The sequence below is a fragment of the Plecotus auritus genome (assembly GCF_963455305.1).
Source record: "Plecotus auritus genome assembly, chromosome: 8".
Classification (NCBI taxonomy): domain Eukaryota; kingdom Metazoa; phylum Chordata; class Mammalia; order Chiroptera; family Vespertilionidae; genus Plecotus; species Plecotus auritus.
Genome location: NC_137782.1, coordinates 38,118,866 through 38,141,145, shown reverse-complemented (window position 1 = coordinate 38,141,145; position 22,280 = coordinate 38,118,866). Strand labels below are relative to the sequence as shown.

General features: G+C 43.5%; 1 protein-coding gene across 2 annotated transcripts; it reads left to right on the top strand.

Moving 5' to 3' along the window:
• Positions 1–55: 55 nt before the first annotated feature.
• On the top strand, positions 56–9,305 carry TGIF1 (TGFB induced factor homeobox 1). 2 transcript variants are annotated; one of them, XM_080685687.1, is made up of 4 exons: positions 56–1,119; positions 1,232–1,559; positions 7,257–7,480; positions 8,263–9,305. In XM_080685687.1, exons 2-4 carry the CDS (start codon positions 1,544–1,546, stop codon positions 8,836–8,838), a joined length of 816 nt encoding a protein of 271 aa, XP_080541813.1. In that variant the 5' UTR covers positions 56–1,119; positions 1,232–1,543; the 3' UTR covers positions 8,839–9,305. The 2 variants fall into 2 exon arrangements, with proteins under 2 accessions (XP_080541813.1, XP_080541812.1); XM_080685686.1 differs by lacking the exons at positions 56–1,119; positions 1,232–1,559 and adding an exon at positions 2,590–2,927 and having other exon boundaries at positions 8,263–9,294.
• Positions 9,306–22,280: the final 12,975 nt, after the last annotated feature.

Here is a 22,280-nt window from a genome sequence, read left to right as displayed (position 1 = left end):
ACTGTGGCATGTGACAGTTCGTTTACTTCAAAGCAACAGACACACGGGAAAACTCGACTCAGAGGAGAGGGCGGGGAGGGGGTATGCGTTTCTTGGAATCAGTCAAACAGGATCTGGTCTTTTAAAAGGGTTATTTCATCAAGGAACTCCTGTTGGAGTCTTCCTCAACCAAAATAACCCTACAGGAGCATGTGTTTTTTCTCCATGACTAGTTTGAAATATCCGATGAAAGAAGGGGTCCCCTAGCAGGGCTTAAGTCTTAAAAGTAGACTTTACCGAAACAGATGAGCAGTATGGTCACCTCCTTTTCATAAAGGCGGCAGCTGCCCGGGTCCGAGAGTGGGAGAGTCAGACCAGGAGGCAGCGGGAGGGGCAGGCACGGAGTTTTAAAGAGCATGTGAGCATGACAAGTGTGCGCCGCAACGTGTTAAATTTCGAAACTGCCTTGCAATCCAGTCCGGAACTCGCAGCTTTAGCCCGGGGGAACAGTCATTCTCCTAGGGTGTCTGTGTCTCATCCCCCTTCCCCACCCCCACCCCCACCCCCCACCCCGGCCCCGCACAGTCGCTGTTGGAGGAAGAGCCCCCGGAGGAGAAGGGTGCGCCGCGCCGCGCCCGCGAGCCCATGGCAGCCGCGCATTCTGGAAGAAGTTGATTCTTGTCCCGAATACTTTCCCTGCGGTGCCCCGCCCCTTGAATCAGAAGCGGCTGTCTCCTCCCGCGGCTGGAGCCGGGACTCCTGCTGGAGTGTGGGGCAGCTGTCAAAAACGAAGTGTGTGTGTGTGTGTGTGTGTGTGTGTGTGTGTGTGCGCGCGCGCGCTTTTTTTCCTGGGGTAGAGGAGAGGAAGGAGGGGGCGGCCCGATTTCCATCTGTTGCAGTTTCCTAACCAAACACACCTTGGTCGTCGGCCCCGGGAAGAAAGGCCCAAAGGAGAAACCCGGGGCACTCGGCTGGGTGGCCGCGGCCCAACGAGGGATGCGTGAGGCGTGCGCGCAGCAGGGAGGAAGGCTCGGGTTTCTGGGCTCCGCCGCCCCCACCAGGGACCGGTAACAGCGGCCCCGGGGGCGCCGAGTGAGGCGGTGTGGCCGCGGCCCGCTTGCAGCCCTCCCCGGCTGAAAGGTGCGGGGGAGGGGCGGGGAAGCGGCGGGCGGGCGGGCGGGGGACGGGGCGGGCGGCTGGGGGCGGAGGCAGGACCTCCTGTACCTTCCCTCCTCGCCTCTCACTCTGACAGCGCCGAGGTGCGCCGATCAGGAGCGGGGAACAAAGGAGCAGCGTGGGGAGGGGAGCGAGTTGGGCGAGGGAGAGCCCCCGGCCGGCTGCCAGAAGATCCCGGCAGGAGGAAGCCCAAGTGTCACTTGAATTGCACCCAAGAAGCGGGCGCCTGGGATCCGAGCGCCGGGGTGGCAATAACTGCTGGGGCTCGTCCTACAAGTTCCCGGAGAGTCCTCGGGGGAGGAGGACAACCGCTCGCCCCCTGCGCTCCCGCTCCTGCCGGCCCCCCGGAGACCCCAGCGGTGCCCCGCGCTGGAAGGGGAGCTCCAGAATGAAAAGCAAGAAAGGTAAGGCTCCGCGGGGCTGCCGCCCCGTGGGCGCGTGTCCCGGGGAAGCGTGCTCGCCGGCCCGCGCCGGGCTCGGGGCGAGAGTGACTTTGTGGACTTGCCAGCCCCGTGCTGTCGGGCTGGGACCGCCGCCGGTCTCTTTGTTGAGGCTGCGTCTGAAATGGCAGTTGCCGCGTTCCTTCTAGACACAACATGAGGGGCTGTTGTGGGGAGACGGGCCTCTCCACGCTGCTGGCACGTTGTCAAGAAACACGCTCACCGCCTTGTTTGTGCGCCTCCAAGTTTTATTGTCTCAGCCGACACCCCACGCTTCCCCCAGTCGCCGCGTGGCTTCTCGCTGGTTCTGATGGGCGGGGGGTTGTGAGGGCCCTACTCCAGGGGTACCCCCCGCCTCCGCCCCCGCCCCGCTTTCCCCGTCGCGACCGGCGGCAGCCAAGAGCGCCTTTGTCTGAAAGTTGGGCTTGGATTCCGGGGTTCCCACTCCCCCGCGAGCTGGGCCCGGACACACTCTTCTCTGGGGTTGGGTTTTTTTTCACAATCAAAAGGAATGCGACTCCGGCCCCCAGCTCGCTCGGGGATCGGAAACTTCGGAAAGCCAGTCTTAAAAATTCCTGGCCTCCAACTTTTCCCACGAAGAATGTGGGGCGAGATGAAGAGTTAGGACTGAGGGCGAGCAGCTCGCGGCGGCGTGCGGTCAGAACGAGCCCAGGTCTGACAAGCAGGCTTGGTTGTGAGCGCAAAGCGTGAGTCTGTCATTGTTTCCACGAAACGTTCTGGAAGCCTTACAACTAAAACTTGCCGTCAGTCTGGTTTAAAAACAAAATACACAAGAAAAAAAAAAAAAAGCCTGCCACCACGAAAGGTCAAAGAATGTTCGCTCCCTCTTGAAGTGAACTTTTGAGCCCCTGACGGGGAGGTACCCCGAATGTTCCGTCGTGGGCCACAGTTGGCTTTTCTGTTGTGATTTAGGTGAAGCGGCTCAAAACAGAAGTGAGCCGCTCGGGGACGCCGGCGGGGGAGGGGGCGCTGCGCGCACGCGCAGTAGAGCCCGGAGTTTCCGTGGCTCCGCATTCTTTCGGACGGCCCCGCAGGGACAGTTAGAACAATTCAGTTAGAACGCGGCCTCCCCCGCGACGCGACGCCCCGTCCCGTCTCCCCCCGGGGTGCTGTGCTCTTGATTCTGGCCTGGTGCCTTTGAGACTCGCCTCACCTCGTGCTGTACACGTCAAAGTTGGGTGCAGGCTCCCAGCTGAGCCCCCTCAAGGGACAGTGACAACTCGGCGCTTAGAAGTTTGGCCACGTAACGGCGCGGGGAGCACGCGGGTGGCTGCCCCTGGAAGGCCATGTCTACTCGGGGAGGACTGACAGGTCTGGATCCTTCCCGGAGGGACTCTCCCGCGGGCGCCGGGACTCCCTGGGATAAGTTGGGGGGTGTGTGTTGGGGGTAGGGGAGGGTTGAAGAGTGGTACTTGTGAGCCCAATGCAAAGCTGGGCTTCCGCGGGGGTCGGGCTCCCCGCATTGTTCGCGCTCTGGTGGGGGGAAGCGTTGATTAGCTTCCCCGATCTGCGCCCCCCACCTCACTTCCCAAAGCCTTCCCGGTCCTCCCCGCCCCCACCAGGCCGGCCGTTGGGTACCTTACCCCCGCCCTTCTGCCCAGGTACCGCCAGGCGTCCCTCGCCGATTCCCCGGCACTTTAGGGTACCTACCCGCCCCCTCCCCCGGCAGTTTTTGGGTATCCCCCCCAACGCTTTCATTGTCCCTCGCTCCTTCCGCGGCACTCGGGTGCCTCACGGTCGCCCCCTTTCCCCCGCCGGCCGCAGGATGGGGTCCTCGGAGTCAGCAGCCCGGGGCGCGCCGGGTCCTGCTGCCGAGCGCCGACTCCTGGAAACAATGAGCGGTGCGTGGTGGAGGGCAAACTTTGCGCCGGGTGCGGGGCCGTGCGGGGCAGCGGAGACGGGGCCCGGTTTCTTAACCTTTTTAGGTTTTCTTGGTAAATCCTACGGGCGTGGGCAGGCCCCTCAGAATGTAGAGATTCTCGGCACCGTCTCCGGTTTCTTGTAACCTGAGACTCCCGAGGTCCCGGTGGTGCTCACTCTGCAGTTGGAGGGGCCGAGTTCAGTGCAGGCGGAGGACGCCGCCGAACAAAAGCCAAAAGCTGGCCGCCTCCCGGGCCGCCCCTCTCCTTCCCTCCCCTCCCCTCCTCGCGGCCGCCTCGGCCGCGCCGGCTACCTGGTGGGGGCCGCGTTCCGAGTCGCTCAGCAAGGGCTCTGGAAGGAACCCCCCTCACACCGCCCCCCCCCCCGCCCCCGGCTGGGACTGTGGTTGGTCTTATAAAAGTCTGAACATGTTTTCAAGTTTTCTTGAAAACAATATCACCTTAAACTCTACACAGAGCCCGGGCTTGGGGAAGACTGGTTTGTGATAATAGTGTCTCGTCTTAGAAAGCAGAGGATGCCGAAAGTTCTCCCCAAATGGCTCTAAGCCAAGCAGAAAGAAGGTTCCTTGAGAAAAAGCCCCACAGTCTTTTAGCTCATCATTTCTGACAATGGAATTCTTGCTTTAACCTTGTTCTGTGGCTGCGACCAGCCAAGCACACCTCGGGTTGAGTACGATTCCGTCACTTCTGGGCTGTTCTGATCTGGGAGTTTGTTAGGTTAGGCTTGCTTTTTCCTAATTGTGTACTTAAACTTTTCCTTCGATTATTCGAATCTCTTTCTAGGTTCTTTTCTAGCCTCTTCTAGATATTCAACCACTATTCTCTGGCTCTCTTTCGCACGCCCAACTCCTATTCAGAAATGAAAAGATTGCTTTATAGACCTGTGGGAGCCATAGGCCATCTTTTGGCTTTCTAAACAACATTTCCTTGTATGTGGATGGAGTAAAAGAGGCTTGTGATCCCACACCCCTCCCCCAACCACATATTTTTTAAAAGTGTAAGCAGAGAGCAGGACGTTTGGAAACAAGTCGTAACCGGGAAACTTTTCAAAGGCTCTGTTACAATAGGAAATGAGTAACGTGGAAAAGTCTTTTTGTTTTTCCAAGTTGAGCCACAATCCGGAGGGAGAGTTTTAATGAAAATAGTCCTGACAGCAGCAAACGTGGTTTGCTGCAGTGAAATATCAGCTGGTGTAGCCAAGAAACTGAAGTCTTAACTTCCTGTTACTTCAGCTTTTGTGCACATATTGGAAATATTTGTGAAGAGGTCCAGAGGCCTGGCATTCATTTGTTTAAATGAACTGAGAACAGAGTAAAGTCGCACTGCAGTTTGGTGTTGCTTAACTGAAACCTGCTTTTGAGTGTCATTAACCTATTCTAAAAGATCAGGCTCCTTGTCAAACTTAAGCAGATCCAAGTGCAGGCTTCAGGGTCTTTTTGTTGTTTTAAATTCTTTTTTATCAACTTAGAGTTGAGAATTCACTATTTAATGAGCAAATTTCCACAGTTTAAAAAAAATTACAAAAGGGAGGGAATAACAGCTTTGAAAAGAATGTCTGGCTTTTCAGACATTGAGGAGTTTAAACAAATTTGCTTTAGTTACTCAAGTATTTAAAAGTTAGAGTTAAAAAGCTAGATTTCTTTGCAAATATAAAATGTACTCATTTATAATTTATTAAGTTTTTTTTTATATGAAGAGCTCTTCACCCAAATTTTAATATGGGTTTAACATTTTTCTCATCTTTTCAACAGTGAAAGCAGTTTCCGTTTTAAATGTACCTCTTTTTCTTTTAAAGCAGTTTAATGAGCCTTGATGGGGTAGCTCAGTTGGTTAGACCGTCATCCTCATACTCTACAAGGTTTTGGGGTTCCATCCCCGGCCAGGCCACATACAAGAATCAACCAAGGAATGCATAAATAAGTGGAACAACAAATCAATGTTTCTCTCTTTCTCCCCCTTCCTGTCTCTCTAAAATCAATAAGTTAGAAAAAATAAAGCAGTTTAATGAAAGCTTCTGGGAAGGGAAACATCAAATACATGGGGTTAACATTTAGGATTCTTCTGTGATTGGTTTATTGATGGCTGTTTATTAAGGCTTGAGCTAAAGTGAATTTGCAAAATCATCCTGCTCTTTAAAAAAAAATGTATTGGGGTGACATTGGTCAATATGGTCATATAGGTTTCAGGTGTGGGTTTTTGTTACTCATCTTGCTCTTTTGTAAGAACTTGTTTTACTTGGTCTTGGGAAGGTCCTGCCTTTTCTGTGGACACTCTCCAATACCTTCTTCCCCCTGCAGTCCAAAACTAACCATGTGTCACCAAATAAAGTCAGACTCAACTAACTGGGCAGTATCTCATCAACAAACCTTTGAATGGGTAGCTCTTTGAGTTTCCTTGTGTTAAAAGGCTTTAAAAGGATGTTTTTGTTTTTTAAGTCCTCGAAAGTACATTGAGTAGTTTATCACTGTGAGGAATATTCTGTTTTTATTTCCTATCCAGGTAAACCACTCAATTAAGTTTGCATCAACAAAGTTAAGAATGCATAACTTTAAATTTTGTGTTAGTTTAATCAGTTTTCTTTATGTAGAAGTACTGGTATGTTCCAGCATGCACTAGTTTATGATTCATTTATATCCTTAAAATTTTAGATCAATACATTCTAAGAGTTGTCCACGTTCTTTTTGTGTGTGTGTGTGTGCAGGGGGGTGTTTAATAGCATATAAAGTTCTAAATTATGTTTAAATGTCCAAAAGGGCGAGGTCTAAATTTTTGTTGAACCCAGTCTGTGTGTGATTTGAATATCCTTTAATGGTTTGTGAATTCTTAAAATTTCTGGTGGGATTAAAGTACTTATAAACAAGAGATTTTCCTTTGGGATTGCATATTCAGGGTTGTTTTCTTGTCATGTAAATAAGACAACTCTGCTTATTGACACCTCGTGTTCTAGGTTCAGATTAATCTGGCAGTAGTTTATATGAAATTTAAATTTTTATTCACTTAAGGCATCTCTGACCTTTTACTAATAGAAAAATTTTTTTGTGCAACAACACTGAAAACTTCATTGGTTGTTTGTATTTTCTAAAAAGTGACCAGTACTGGCCATTAAAAGTGGTGTTGAATAAATGTAAGGAGCCATGAAAAAGAAATGACTATAGAATTGGCAGAAACTTTTAACATGCATTTTATCTTTAGAATACTAACTGGGTTAAGCGTGTAATTTTCCCTCCTTATATCAGTGAAAAAAATGTACAGATATTCCCTTTTTATTTCAAACCTTCAGGGGAAGGAGGAAGAATAGCATTTAAAATGTACAATAGAACACTCATGAGATTTATCCTAGATAGCAATGACTTCAAAGAGGTTGTTCTACACATTCCATCTGTTGTAGCACCTTTCCTGATGCACAGGTGGCAAGCTGTTATTCCCTTGGGGTGGGGCTTTGTCTCCTCTGTTGGATTACGTGAAGGACTTTTCTGGGTATCCTTCCAAAGGAATGTGAAAAGTTGAATCCTAGGTAAGTGGGCACGCATGAAAGGGCATCTGACAACTGGTTGAGAATCTAGAATGTGCCTCTAGTCAAATTACTCTTGGGACTTTACATGTGCTCTGGTATTTCAGGACAGAAAACACTCACTGGTCCTTCCCCTGCCTCTCAGTAGTTGAAAAAACATGTTTACACTGAATGGTCAAAAGAGATGAGTTTTTCAGTAGGTGCTCTGCTGATGAAATCAGTTGACAGCTGGCCTTTGTCCTTTCCTAGGTGTTGTAGCCTCCGGCAGTGAGACTGAGGATGATGACAGCATGGACATCCCCCTGGACCTTTCCTCTTCTGCCGGCTCAGGCAAGAGAAGGAGAAGGGGCAACCTGCCCAAGGAATCTGTGCAGATTCTTCGAGATTGGCTGTATGAGCACCGGTACAATGCCTATCCCTCAGAGCAAGAAAAAGCATTGCTGTCCCAGCAAACACATCTATCTACACTACAGGTAGGAAAAAAAGAACATGAGGTATATGCACTCGGGTTTCTTTTTTCCTTTTTTCCCCTAAAGTAATTTTACAGCATTCCTGTATGTCAAGTCATTAAGTGCCTCCTGACTCAAAAGCTTGGGGTGGGAGATATCTTTTAAACTTTCTAGTGCTGATAGCTAATAACTGGCTATTTAGAGAAACAAACACTTGACAGTCATCTGTCAAATCACATTTCCTTTAATGCCTAAAAGAGGCTTCCTTTGTGCAACAATCATAAAAAGGAGGTTAAATCTTACTCTATTACCCAGGAAACTGGTTTGATATTTAAACAAGGACAGACCTCAGTGAGGTAATTCATGTCTGTCTGTTGACACAGTGATTTGAACTGAGAAGAATCAGTAACTTGGGGGCGTGGCCCTTTTCATACAGGAAAGATTTTCCTGTAGTTGATTAACTTCAATGCTGGGGCAGTAGGTAATCGGTTAATATGGGGGAGAGTCAAAAGGTAAACCTCCTTCTCTAAAGTAACGTTTAGACATTTGAGAATTTATACCTTTATTTTCCTCCTGAAAAGGTTTATGGATGATGAGACACAAAAGGGAATTTGTATTGGAGAGAAGCAGGTTTATGATAGGAAGCAGTTTTCTTTCTTGTCTGGGCTCAAATACGTTGGGATAACTTTGTAATTTCTGATAAGTCTTTTCATGTCTTCTTAAATGCTAAGAGATAATTAAGCATCTGTGGAAGGTTCTCAGAACATGTATATGCTGAGTGTTAAAGCATACCCAAATCATTTCAGGTCTGTAACTGGTTCATCAACGCCCGCCGAAGGCTCCTCCCTGACATGCTGAGAAAGGATGGCAAAGATCCAAATCAGTTCACTATTTCCCGCCGTGGGGCCAAGATATCTGAAGTGAGCTCTGTGGAGTCAGCAATAGGCATCAAAAACTTCATGCCAGCTCTGGAGGAGAGCCCATTTCATTCCTGTCCTGCTGGACCAAACCCAGCCCTAGGGAGGCCACTGTCCCCTAAGCTGTCGTCTCCAGGATCAATTCTGGCTCGTCCATCAGTGATCTGTCATACCACCGTGACTGCATTGAAAGATGTGCCTTTCTCTCTCTGTCAGCCAGTTGGTGTGGGACAAAACACAGATATACAGCAGATAGCAGCCAGCAACTTGACAGACACCTCCCTCATGTACCCAGAGGACACGTGTAAATCTGGACCAAGCACAAATACACAAAGTGGTCTTTTCAACACTCCTCCCCCTACTCCACCGGACCTCAACCAGGATTTTAGTGGATTTCAGCTTCTAGTGGATGTTGCACTCAAACGGGCTGCAGAAATGGAGCTTCAGGCAAAACTTACAGCTTAACTATTTTCAAGCAAAATAGTTCTAACAAATGTTATGATTGCCGGGGTGATGGCAAGAGATAAATTGCGTTATTTTATATATTTTTTTATTAATATTTGCACATGGGATTGTTAAAATGAAGCTTCCTGTTACTGAGATGTCTTCAATGGAATACAGTCATTCCAACAACTATAAACTCAAAGCTACTGTAGAAACAAAGTTGTTTTTTTTTTTAATGTTTCTTGGTAGATTATTCATAATGTGATATGGTTCCCAAGATTATGTGATTCCCCCCCCGTTTTTTTTTGTTGGTGTTTTTTCAGACTGTGCAATACTTAGAGAACCTATAGCATCTTCTCATTCCCATGTGGAACAGGATGTCCACATACTGTCTAATAAATTTTCAAATTTTTTTCAAACAAGTATGAATCTAGTTGATTGATGCCTTTTTTCATGACACAATAAAGTATTTTCTTTAAAATTTACTGTAACACAGACTATTTTGTTGAGGGAGGTGCTTCTTAAAAGTGAGGAGGAATATATCACGCCAATGAGAGGAAGTTGGGTTGAGTGTGAGTTGGGGGGTGTCACCAGCTCTTTGAAGAACCTTGGACAATAAGCCAGTATGTATAAACAGGATGTGTGATATTTACTCTTGATAGGAGGCATAAAGCTTTTCTTAAAACTGCAGGGCAAATTGAAATGAATCATTCCATCAGAGTTTAGCTAACCACTCAATCCCTTGGTAATCTGTCCTGCATATTTTAAGACATAGCCAGTGTTGAAAAGAAAGGTCTCAAAGCACCTGATAATGGCTTAAGTTTCCAGAAGTAAACAACCTAAGCAGTCTCTTAATATTACCCCTTTTTCATGTTACCCTTTAAACTTTATTCTTTGGTACAGTTAGATAAGGAGTTTACATTCAAAGACAGCATTATTTGGACAGAAATCACCTTTTAAAACATTTTCTAAAGTGATTAAAACAGAGGTTCTATCTTTTGTGGGCCTGTTAACTAGGTTTCTTTTCCAAGGTCACAGTTTGTGAGAAAATGGTGCCATACGCAAGTGGAGTTTGTTGGGATAGATGTTATTAATGAAGCCAGGATGGCCAGAAGGGAATTGGTGGTGTTTCTTTCACTTACGGTTGAGCAGATTTGTCACATGCCACAAAACCATTCTTTGTAGTCATGCTTAGTATGAGGTTTCTTTGTTATGACACTCAAGTTTTTTTCTAGCCCTGACCCAGCTATGAATTGTCTTAAGTTTGAGGAAGCCTCAGAGCTTTAGCATTGTTTAAAGAATATAGAAAAATTCTACCAAATTTAAGTTTGTCTAATTTTGAAAATATAAAGTCCCTACTGTAGAAAGAGCTAAATTCCAAGACTTTTTGTAAATGAAAGAAAAGAACTTACAACCAGGTGTAAAAAAAAAAAAAAATACGTGAGGAAAAGGTGTGCTGCTATCACTTGGTAAGAGCACAGTTTTGAAGGGCACAGGCACATCAGCCTCAAGTGGTCTGATCCAACTTCAGGGTCGCATAAATAGATAAAACAAATAAGAATATATAAAAGGAACAAAATAAACAAAAATGAGATAGAGGTGATTGAAAATCATTAGTTGCTCTAATAGCTAGATCAAAGGCTGAAGAGTACAGATAAGGGAGACCAGCAAATCATAAAAGGCTTTTCCCAGTTAAGATGTTTTATGAATCCTACCAGAAAGGGGAGAGAAGAAGCCATATGAGTGATTAAAGAAAATGTCAAGGGTCAGATGAAAACACAAAGGTTTAAGAAAAAAAAAAAACACCCAAATTGCCTGTTTTATTTTTTCCCTCTTGAAGTTGATTGATTATCAATGTAATTGGAAAGATAAATATATTTTTAAAATTTTAAATCTAAACCAAGTAGAAGTTATTATTATGCTTAGTATTTGCATTTAACATATATCTTTTCATTTGCTTATTTTTAACCTATTTTGTTCAAAATTCATCCCTTTTAGATAGCGTACATTTGGGTCTTCCTTTTTTATTAAGCCTAGTCTGCCTTTTTTACTTGGTGTGTTCAGTTGACTTACATTTATGTAATTACTGATATGTTTGATTTATTTACCATTTGGGGTTTTTTCTTCCTCTGTTACTCTTGCCTTTTGGATTACATGAATATTTTTAGTATTTTGGTTTTATCTTTTCTATTGGTTTACAAACTATACTTTAGTTTTTTTAAAATTTTTTTGTTCAATTACAGTTGACTTTTTAGTGGTTGCTCTGGGATTACAATATATATCTTATTACAATCTACTTGGCATTAAATACAATTTCGTATGTAACCTTTCAACAGTATAGTTCCATTCATTCTCTCCTATTTTCCTTTGTGTTCCATATATATTATGGCTACATGATAAATCCAACAGGGCAATGTTATAATTTTTCCTTTAAACAGTTAAATGTATTACAAAAAGAGAAAAGGGAGTGTACATACAGTCTTTTGTATTTGCTAAATATTTACCATTTTTGAGGTTCTACATTTGTGTCAGTCCAAATGACATGTCATTTTGCTTCAGCTTAAAGGAATTTCTTGAGACTTGTGTGGGCTTGTGGTGACTGTTTTTGTTCATTGAAAATATTTTATCTTTGAAGGGTAGTTTTACTAAAGATAGAATTAGGGGTTGATAATCTTTTTCAGTTTTTTCATTATTGCGTTTATCATCTTCTGGCTTACATTGTTTTTAAATATGTTTTTATTAAAAAATATTAATGTGTTTTTATTGATTTTTAGAGAGAGGGGGTGAGAGAGAGAGAGAGATATTGATTGGCTGCCTCTTGCATGCCTCCTACTGGGGATCCAGCCAGAAATCCCCCACGTGTCCTGACCCGGAATGGAACAGCAATCTCTCCGTGGATGGGACAACATTCAACAAATAGCCACACTGGCCAGGGCTGGCTTCCACTGTTTTTGATGAAACAACAGTTGTCTTTTGTATCGTTCTTCTCTTGTATGTAATGTCTTTTTCTCTGGCTCTTTTATCATCGTATTTCAGTACAATGCTTGAGGTTTGTTGAGCTGCTTGGATCAGTAAGTTTATGTTTGGGAAGTTGTGGCCATTTCTTCATTTTTTTTCCTGCTTTCTCCTAGAATTCCAGTAGATTTATATTAGATCACTTGAGATTGTCCTACATGCCTGTGAGGCTGTTTTTCTTCAGTCTTGGTTCTTCTCTCTATGGATTGGATAATTTGGATTTGTTTACTTATCTGCACATTGGAATCACCTGGAAAGCTTTCCAAAAACCCCACAAAAACTATGGGATGGGTTTAGAAATATTGAAAAGCTCCTTTGGTGATGCGAATGCATAGGCACGTTTGGGAACCACTGCCCTAAATAATTCTTTAAATTAGCCATTGTTTCTCTTCATTAGTAGAATATTAGGAGTCCCTTTCCAGACAAAATTTTTGTTTTTGCTGTCTTTTTGTTGGGGCATCTTTGTGAAAGAAATGTAATTTGCTGTAAAATTATCACCTAAGTTAACTTATCCAGTTAGGTTTAACGTAAGTTTGAAAGTGGCACTGAGATTATCCTATAGTATACATAAAGTCCATATAATATGTAAAGCCAAGCCAAGCCACTAACAAATAGGTCTAACACTGCAGGAAGGTAACATGCATTTGTATCAAACCAAAAAAATAAACTTTATCTCTGGAAACTGGAGAATTAAAAGCAATGCTCAGAGATCTAGTGTTAGGTCTCCTTGGGCTAATTAAGAGGAGAGCGTTATAATTCTGTTGCTTTAAATTTCTTCCCAATGATTTTTTGCTTGGAAATTTGATTGCTTAAATGATTGTGTGAAAAGCCAGTGTGTATGACACTAACATTTTCCCCCACCTCCCCAGCCTTTGGATATAGTAAATCTCCACAATATGGAACACCATCTGTTTTAAATTATCTAATCAATAGCCCTTTCCATTGTAATATCAGGTATCATCTATAAACCCATATTCAAATGAAAATGTTAGATTAATTTGAAATGGACAATATATAAATTTTATATAATATTTTATACTCTATATTATACTAATATATTGACTGAACATTTTATATGCATATCTCATTTAATCCTCACAACCCTGATAAGATGCTACTCCCATTGTGTATCTAAGGAAACAGATTCATCCATGTTCAGCTTGTCTGGTTACCAGCTGCAATAGAGCCCACATCCATGGGGTGATTCTGTAAGCTTACACTTTCCACACACTATGCCTGAAAGGAAACAGTTTGGAACCATCCCACATTTATTATCCTGTTCAGTAAGGATTTGGTTGTTGCTTTGCCAGATGATCATAATATACATGTTTTATCTTCCAAGTACCTCAGTTTACCGTTCTGCTGTTTATTAACCACTCTCCCCTTGCCCATTCCATTCCTTTTGGCCACCTTTGCTTCTCAGGAGACTTGCAAGATCTGACACATCCTCCTGGTGTCCTAAACCTTAGGGCTAGCCAGGGCCTGAAATAATGATCTCTGCAATGCCAAGAAATGTTTTGTAGCTTCTCTGTGTAAGTCTTAAACTTAAGCTGGTATTCAATGTATTTAATTTCCCTTCTCTTAGTGGCTTTTTGAATCTGCAACCTCGGACTACTACCATTTTTAGCACACTTCTCTCTTTTATTTTTATTGAGAATCTTTAGACTTACCCTAGTATCTATACTTTGTGCTGCTCCTTCCAACTTCCTCTGTCGTTTAAGCTATATTTTGCCAAATAGAGATTAGGGATTGCTCTGGGACAAAGGTATAGCTTTAATTGAACAACAGTTGTAATTTTAAAAGGAAAGTGAAGATATATAGGAATGCTTTCCAACTCTTAACTCCAACCCCAAAACATCCATTTTTTCTAAAACAATGTATATCAATTAGAGCCAAAGGTCTTACATGATATACAGCACGGGTCAAAGATCAGCTTTAAAATAAATAAACACCTTTTTGTGAACAAAATAAAGCAGAGCATTCTTTTCCCTTTGGAGACCTAAGATACAGCAGGAATAAACTTGGCCTATATAAGTTTTATAAAAGAACTGCCACCTCCAAGCTTGACTAAAAGATTAACTTTATTTGGTGAAATGTGTTTCTATTCACAGGCAGGTGCTGCCCTGATTCACCAACTCCTGTTAATTTGAACCTGCAGAGGTACCTTTGATCAGCTCTCTCAGAGCCTCACCGGTTTCCCTCGTTGGCTCAGAAAACATCAAAAGAACTGTAATGCCGACTCTAATCTCAGCCTTCCTGTTTCTGCGTCTGCCCACTGGGTTCACACAGCAGCATGTTTTCCTTGAAAGGCACTGGGTGTCACAATGTTAAACTTGCATCCATGGGGGAGGGGGGGCATTTCTCTTTGTAACTCTAATCTCTGCAAATGATGAATCAGGCCTCTTCGGCTCATTTGCACTGACATTTATGTGGGTATGTAAATTAATGCCTGCAGGCCTGATGCTGGAAGTAAGGGAAGAAAGAGCTCAGTTAAAGGGAACTCTGTTATCAGTAAAGCAGTTACCAAGTGAAATATATTCTGTCCATGAAGATGATGTTCTTTGGGGCTCTGGCAGTGAGTTGAGAATTCTGAATTATAAACAAATGGCAAATGTTCCTTAACAAGACACATTTATACTCAAGGGTGGTAGGTAGGTCAAATAACATCTAGTCTTTTTTTTTCTTCTTTCAGTTGGCATTGCATTCTTTTTACACTCAATTACAAGTCAATAGTTGTCCTTGGGCTTTATTGCTCTTTCAAGGCCCATATAATTTTGTCCTCCAGAATTTCATGCCTGTATTAGAATTTCTAAAAAAGCCTTATTTTTACAATGCATTGGGTGGTATTTTAGAATAAGAGGGGCCATAGGAAAAAGGGAACCCGACTTGTGTAGCCTTAAGCAAGTTATCTGGCATCTGTAAGCCTGGGTGTCTTCATCTCTAAATTTGGTAAGAATAAATACCTAAATCTCAAGGTTGTTGAGAGGATTAAGTGAGGCAACAAAGTGGAAACTCTAAAAATTTTAGAGCAAAGCAGATTGGCCTACAAATGTGTTTTGTTGAGATAGAAGGTCTTCCCTCTACACACCCACCATTTCAGAGTTCTGCTTCCACATTGCCACCTGGCAGGTGAATGTTCCTAATACAGTTTCAGCCTTTGATCTTGTCCTTCCAGGCCCTGGCCCCACCTGCTCTTCCCACCTCCAACCTGCCTTTCTCCAGTTTCTTACAATAGCAGCAGTTCAGTTCCTTTCCTCCATCTTCCTTCTCCTCTAGGATGTTTATACAAGAAAGTGAGGTCGCCTTAATTGGTTTGGCTCAGTGGATAGAGCTTCGGCCTGCAGACTGAAAGGCCCCAAGTTTGATTCCAGTCAAGGGCATGTACCTTGGTGTGGGCACATCCCCAGTAGGAGGTGTGCAAGAGGCAGCTGATTGATGTTTCTGACTCTCTATCCCTCTCCCTTCCTCTCTGTAGAAAATCAATAAAATATATTTAAAAAAAAAAAAGAAAAGAAAGTGAGGTGAGGGCTTCAGTAATGTAGGCTGGAGCCAGTGGTGACCCTTATGGCAAAGACCAGGTAATCCTCATCTCTCTCAAACGAAGCTGTTTGAATTTTTAGCACTGGCATCATTTCTACCAATTTCAAAAGAACACCAGTTCTTAGTTACTAAAGGGATGAGTATTCAGAGCCCTGATTTCCTTTCTCCTCCTCCCTGTGGGCACACTTCAGTGGAACACTCTGAAGACATCTCAATTTGCCTTTTGTGAGTTTTTTTTCTGTTCTTCTACTAGTAAAAGATGCCAAATTTATTATGAGTGTGGAGCAGAAATAGGTATATATTTTTCTTTCTTTTTTCTTTTTTTTCTTAAAGGTAGAAGGACTTTTAGGGATCATGTGGATGAGAAAATTGAGTTCATCTCTTAACCTTTTCAAGTTACTTGACCTCTCCAATCCTCAGATTCCTCATTTCTTTGTTTTATACTCCAGGGAATATACATCATATATCACAGTCAGTCTTGTGTGAGGAACAATGTTTGATTTAATAGAATCTCATTTGTCTGTTCTCAGAGCTTTGCTTTTGCCTCATTCCCTAGTTACTCGAGGAAAATGTTTTTCCTTCAACTCCTTTCTTCGCTCTTTACTCTCTTTTTTTTCTTTCTTTATCCCCTTTTTTATTCATTCACCAGTTTATTACAAAGGACATTTTGTTAAGGATACAGAGAAACAGCCAGGTGAAGAGGTAAGATCCAGAAGGGTCCTGAGTGTAGGAGCTTCTGTCCCCATGGCCCTGGAGTGTGCCACCCTCCTTGCATGTGGGTGCATCCACCAACCCAGAGAGTCTTACCAAGTGTGATGCTCTTCAGTGGGGACTGAAGCTGCCACCGGATTAGAAGCAAGAGCACTGAGCTTAGCTTCAGAGGAACCAAGTATCAATACTGGGCCAGCATACGGCTAATTTTTCTCTAAATTGGTTTTCTCACCAGCAAAGCAAAGGGTTGGATTAGATGATCTCTTCAGCCTCTGAAAGCTTTAAACCTCTAAGGATATAGATAATAATACAGATAGACCCAATAGCAGTGTAGGTCATTTGAAATCAATACAAGTTCTATAAAATACTGACATCAGTATTCTCCAAATGATGACATTTAGCATTCTCAAAATGAGGAAATGACTTCTTTCGTTGGACACAACTATCAAAAGGGTGATTATAAACTAGGGATGACTCTCTGTCCAGGGAAGAGAACAGTCTATGTTAAAATATTAAGTTGGAGAGTCTAAGTGCTTTAGTTCAGGTATAATTCATGGGAATTGTGAAGAGGAACCAGCTGACAGAGAGCAGAATATCGGGGGCCACAGAATGGGGTGGTGCTGTTGAGAAGATGCCAGAAGAGGGGGGACACTGTGCCTGGTTGCTGGAGAGTGCCAGGCCAACCCTGTCAAGACCAGGTGTGATGTTCTTCACTGGAGACTGAAGATGAAAGGATCTCAAGGACCTGGGGGATTTCTTGACAGACAGAGCTCCAGGAAAACCTGTGATTGACTAGGAAAATGACTGTACTTGTAAACATAATAAGTCAAGGGGGGCATATTTGGGAACCAGATAGGAAAGGACCTTATGACTCCAAGGAAGGAAAGCGTGTAAATTCTGAAGTCAGAATGCAGAGCTTTTAAAACAGCTGTTCCTTCTGAGTAGCTGTACAACTGCATGCTTTAAAATTAAGGATGTTTGAAGAATAGTGTCTTACTTGAGAGAGAGCAGCAGCTATGCAAAGCAGATAATGTTTGTGCACAGAGAACATTTATTTTGTGTTCAGGACTCCGTTAGGAAAAAAATGGAGAGGAGCCGGGTGGATGGTAGGAGATGGGGGAGCAGACGGGTAGAAATAGAGCCCTGGGAAGGCTTTAGACAGAACCCAGGTTCTATATTCTGGCTATGCAGCAGAATCTCCTGGCCAGAGGCTTTCAAATACAGGTGTGTAGGCTCCACCCAGGGCCCACTCCATAGTTTGCAGGGCCCAGTGCAAAATACACATGTGGGCACCTTAAAAAACAGGAAAAAAGTACCCTTAATGGTACCAAAATGTAAAGCTTTCCTCTTTCTGTTGACTTGTCCTGGGGTTTTCTATTTGCTATTTAATGTTATTTTATGTAAAGAAAAACTACAATTTTGAATTATTAGCATGAAATTAATTTTTACTGTTCATCTTTATATTGTGAAATACCAGTTTTAAATGGAAATATGAAAGAATATGTGGAATCATCCAAATTACACAATTTCTATTTCATAACTTGTACATATGCATATATTTTGTTCTAACTAGAACAGTGGAAAGGCTGCATAAACTGTTGTTTGTGTTTTCTTTTTTACTTTTTAATATGCTTATACCCTACCAACATTACCTTCTGCTTACTAAGAATGGACTAAAAGAAGGAATTATGGGTTATCCTTTGTTTTTTCCCCTTTCCTTTTATGTTATCATTTTTGACATAAGTAGTTGGCTAATACAAGGAAGTAGCAAGAGCAAGAAAGAATATGAAAGGGTTTCTTGTTTGTTCATGTTTCTTAGAATGTCATTGCTTTCTTTCTGGTTTTAATGGAAAGCCTGGCTTCTTGGGGCTATCAGTACCTCTACTTACTCAGTTATAGACCCAGCACCTTACCTGGAACCTACTTTGGAGTCTTGCTGATCTCCCACTATCTCCAGTGGGGATCTCTGCATGGGTCCCCCAGAATCTTGTGCTCATGGTCATGGGGACAGCTATATGAGAATGAGGCAGCAAGGAATAGCTACGGACATATGATGTGTATGGCCTCTCCTCATGCATATCCACTGTTATCCCACTGGACTTCATTTACAAGCATAAGTTCAAAAATACACTTATTAAGCAGAGTGTAAACCAAGCACAGGATCCATTGCACATCCATGCCATTTCCAGAGACATGTGCTGGCTGAGTTTCTACATTTGTGGAATAAAGGGAGTGAGACAGAATGATCTCCAACGTACCTTTTAACTCAAAATTCAGTGATAAAAAATGTAAACAAGCATTAAATTCCAGTTATGTTAAGTATACTGATGTATTCAAAGGGAATGTCCATATTTTCTTTGAAATACATTAAAAAAAAGATAGATTGATGACTGGAGAGATGATGGATAATGGGTAGGTAGATGATATAGCAATTTCAGTGAAATTTAGTAGTGGAATCTGGGTAGTAGGTAAATATTGGGGTTTTCACTTAAGAGTTTTTTAATTTGGCTGTGTGTTTGGAATTTTACATTGAAAAATGTTGGGGGGGAAATGAGTGATTTGGCATCAGTCTTCATGACTAATGCAGAAAAAATGAACACCATAAAGTAACCTGTTCAACTGGTTAAAAGCTGTTGGATTTAATAGCTAATCTAAGATGTAACTAAAGGGTTTCAGCTTAAGAAGCAAAAGTTCAAAACTTCTTCTATTGAAAAACTTTTAAGGTAGCAATTATTGAATGCTTACTATAAGCCAGGACCTTTCTGAATGTTTCTAAGAAACATGTCATCCAATTGAATCCTCACAACTATCTATGAAGCAGGCAAAATAGGTATACAGTTATTTGTCTTTGACAAAGAAACTGAGGCTCAGCTAAATAAATGAGCTTGTCCAAGATCATGGAATTGTTAACTGACAGCCGAGATTTGAATTCTGGGCTGAATGAACTCCCACACAGCTCTTAGCCAGTATTTTATTCTGTTCTGCCTGTTGTCTCATTTGTTGGTAGGAAAGTAAGGTTTATACATCCACAATATATTGGTTGGTGGGCCTCTGAGCAGACAGCCTGATGGAGTAAAATACTCCCTACCCACTTGTGTGTGGGTCGGGAGGCCTGCTCCCAGTTTAGCTGAGTATGATGGCTTGGCTGTGATCCTGCACAAGTCACTTATCATTCAGCACCTCAGTCTCTTCCTATGTAAATGGCGGCAATAAAACTTATCCATGTGGAGAAAGAATAGGACTTTCTGTGCTGTCTTTCTTCACACTTTGTGCAGCCTCTTCTGTGTTCAGCCCAAGGCAACCAACCACAGGCCTTGAGGACCATGAGGAGAGTGATGGAAGCAATGTGAAGAGAAAGATACATTCATTTTGCTTATTGGTTTTACTCTGAAAGTACACTTATTTTAAAGAGCAAGTAAGAGAAAGGGAGAGAGAAACATCAATGTGAGAGAGAAACATCCTTTAGCTACCTCCTGCACGCCCCCTATTGGGGATCGAACCCAAAACCCAGCATGTGCCTTGACTGGGAATTGAACAGGCAAACTTTCAGTGCAGAGGACGATGCCCAACCAACTGAGCCACACCCACCAGGGCTGAAAGTACACTTTTGAGAATTAAAGGCAGAGAAGAAACAGGAAGGCATAGAGTTTAGGCCATACCAATAGGTTGAAGAGAGGAACTGCCAGACTAATCAGTGAGGAGGGGAAGTGAGAGGAGGTGCTGAGGTGACAGTCACCAGGCTGCAGTGGGGAGGGGAAGGGAGATGGGGCTTTGTGGCCTTGGAGACGGTGGGCGTTGCTGATGAGAGGTGTTGAGTGGAGGTAGAAGAGAAGGGTGGATAGAAGCCTTCAAGTTAAGCCCATGCTCAGCACTGTGCACACCTGATCAGTGGGCTCCCTATTAGAGAGAATCACCCTCCTGTGCTATTGAGGTGTCAGGACAGCTGTTCCTCCAGCTGCAGGCACACTGCCCATGGCTTGCTTTGCAGATAAAGCCCCAAACAAAGTCTGCTCTGTGTGTACCCCAACCCCCAACTCCTACACCCCAAGGCAGGGCAGCTCCTGAAGTAGGGTAAGACTGATCAATGGTAAAACCTATGCTTGTGATGTACCTTATTGGGCAAATCAAATAAGACCAATCCATAAGGAAATGCCTTATCATTTCTAAAGTATTGGCAAATTTAACTTAATACAGGCATTTCCTGGATTATAAAACGTTCATGCAAATTCAATGTTAGGCAAATCACTCGATAGAGCACTTAGTAACATTTCAGATGTGTGGAGAAGTAATTAGCTTTAGATAAGGTCATCAGGGTGTTGCCCTCATGATGGGATTCATGTTCTTATAAGAGGAAAGGACAGGCCCTGTCTCTAGGCTTATGAGGATACAGCGAGATGTCCAGCTACAAACCAGGAAGAGGGCCTCACCAGGCACTGGACCTGCTGGTGCCTTGATTTTGGACTTCCCAGCCTCCAGAACTGTGAGAAAGAAATGTGGTTCAAGCCACTCAGTCTTTGGTATTTTTGTTATAGCAGCCCAAATGGACTATAAGACAGCAAGTGATTTGCCCATGGTCGTGCAGTTAAAAAATGCCTCTACAGAGGGGGCTTCTCAACTTCCGCTGCACACAAACACTCTAATGTCATTAATCTGATTTCCTCAAGCTTCCCTGATTGAAGACCACTGCTGTCCAGCAGTTCTCAGAGGCTGGCCCATGGACTCTGGCATTAGACTCACCATGGGATAAATTTGTTAGAAATTTTGATTGGCTCTCTGAACAGACTCACTGAGTCAGGATCTGCTGGGTGCAGAATTGGGGGTGCGGCTAGGCTAAATGATTCTTAGGAATACTGAAGTTTGAGCACCATTGTTCTCAAGGCTATTAAAAGCTTGCGAGGCAAACCCCACCTTCTATAAATCTTTGCCTCCCTCTCTCCAGTTAACCACTTGATGTATTTGTAAAGGGCAGAATCCTTTGGCTAATTTTCAAGTTTTCATTTGGTTTGCTTCTTTGGCATTTGCTGTATTTGTTCTCTTCCCTTTTCCCCACCTTCCGAACAGTGGAATGTGGCTACTGTTTGGAAGGTAGGAATAGCTCAGCCCAGTGTTTTACATGTAATAAAGAAATGGTGCTTTGCCCTAGCCTGGAGTGGCGGCGGGGAGGGGGGGCGGGGAGGAGGAGACGTCAGTTGGTTAGAGGGTTGTCTCCATATGCCAAGGTTTCGGGTTTCACCCCTGGTTAGGGCACATATAAGAAGCAACCAGTGAGTTGGTAAATAAATGGAACAACAAGTCTCTCTCTCTTTCTCACACCTCCCCTCCCCAAATCAATTTTTAAAAAGAAAAAGAAATGGTGGTTTAAATTCAATATCAAAGCATAGTCTTTCCAGGTCTGGAGATGAAATATTAACCAGACCTCCGAATCAAAGCTGCTCTGTGCAGTTCTCCGTGTGCTTTCCCACACGAGGAAGAATCCTCTGTCCTAATGTGTGTTAAAAGGCACAGGACAGTTTGCCTCTTTGCACACAATAAGCCACAATTGCCTAATCCTCACAGCTTCCAACTACACGGTAACATTTAGTCTAATGAACTGCCCTCCGGTGATAGCTCAAACCTGGGTGTTATTAGGTGGTGCCGGCCCTGAGGGACAGCAGTGTCTTCCGCCTTCCAGCCAGCCCAGGAGCAGCAGGAGAAGGCTGGGTGGGAAGGGTTGTAACCTTTAGCTGTCAAACGGATGAGTCTGGGAAATGAGAGTTCCTGCTTAGAGACAAATAGGTCCAGAAAGTCACACACTCTGATATGGGTCCGTATGAACAGGAAAAGGAGGACTTCTTTGTCAAGACGTCTACTTGAAAAGAAAAGAAAAAACATACCCACTGAAATATTGCTTACTTCCTAGAAGGAAGGACACATTCTTGATTGAGCTCCAAAGGATGTTGGACTCAAAAGGATGTTAGACTCTATCTTCATCTGAGACCATTTGTTTGCCAAGAACCAAAAATCAATTGAGCCAGTTAAATACAGTAGGGTTGGTTTTAAAGACACAGTAGGTGCACTTCATGCTATGTGTCACTTGTCAATGCTATGATTAGCAAGGCAGTCCTGCTCTGTGAGCTGGTACATTAGGTTTGCAATGCATGCAGAATCATGTTGGCAGTTCTTTTGAAGCATAGTAACCTCCATCTTGTATAAAACTG

What these genes read in the sequence shown, in the direction of transcription:
- TGIF1 (XM_080685686.1), top strand. Translation starts at nt 2,903, where the DNA reads ATGTCTACTCGGGGAGGACTGACAG. An exon ending in TACTCGGGGAGGACTGACAG is followed by an intron (nt 2,928 to 7,256) that starts GTCTGGATCCTT and finishes GTCCTTTCCTAG; the next exon opens with GTGTTGTAGCCTCCGGCAGT. An exon ending in CACATCTATCTACACTACAG is followed by an intron (nt 7,481 to 8,262) that starts GTAGGAAAAAAA and finishes AAATCATTTCAG; the next exon opens with GTCTGTAACTGGTTCATCAA.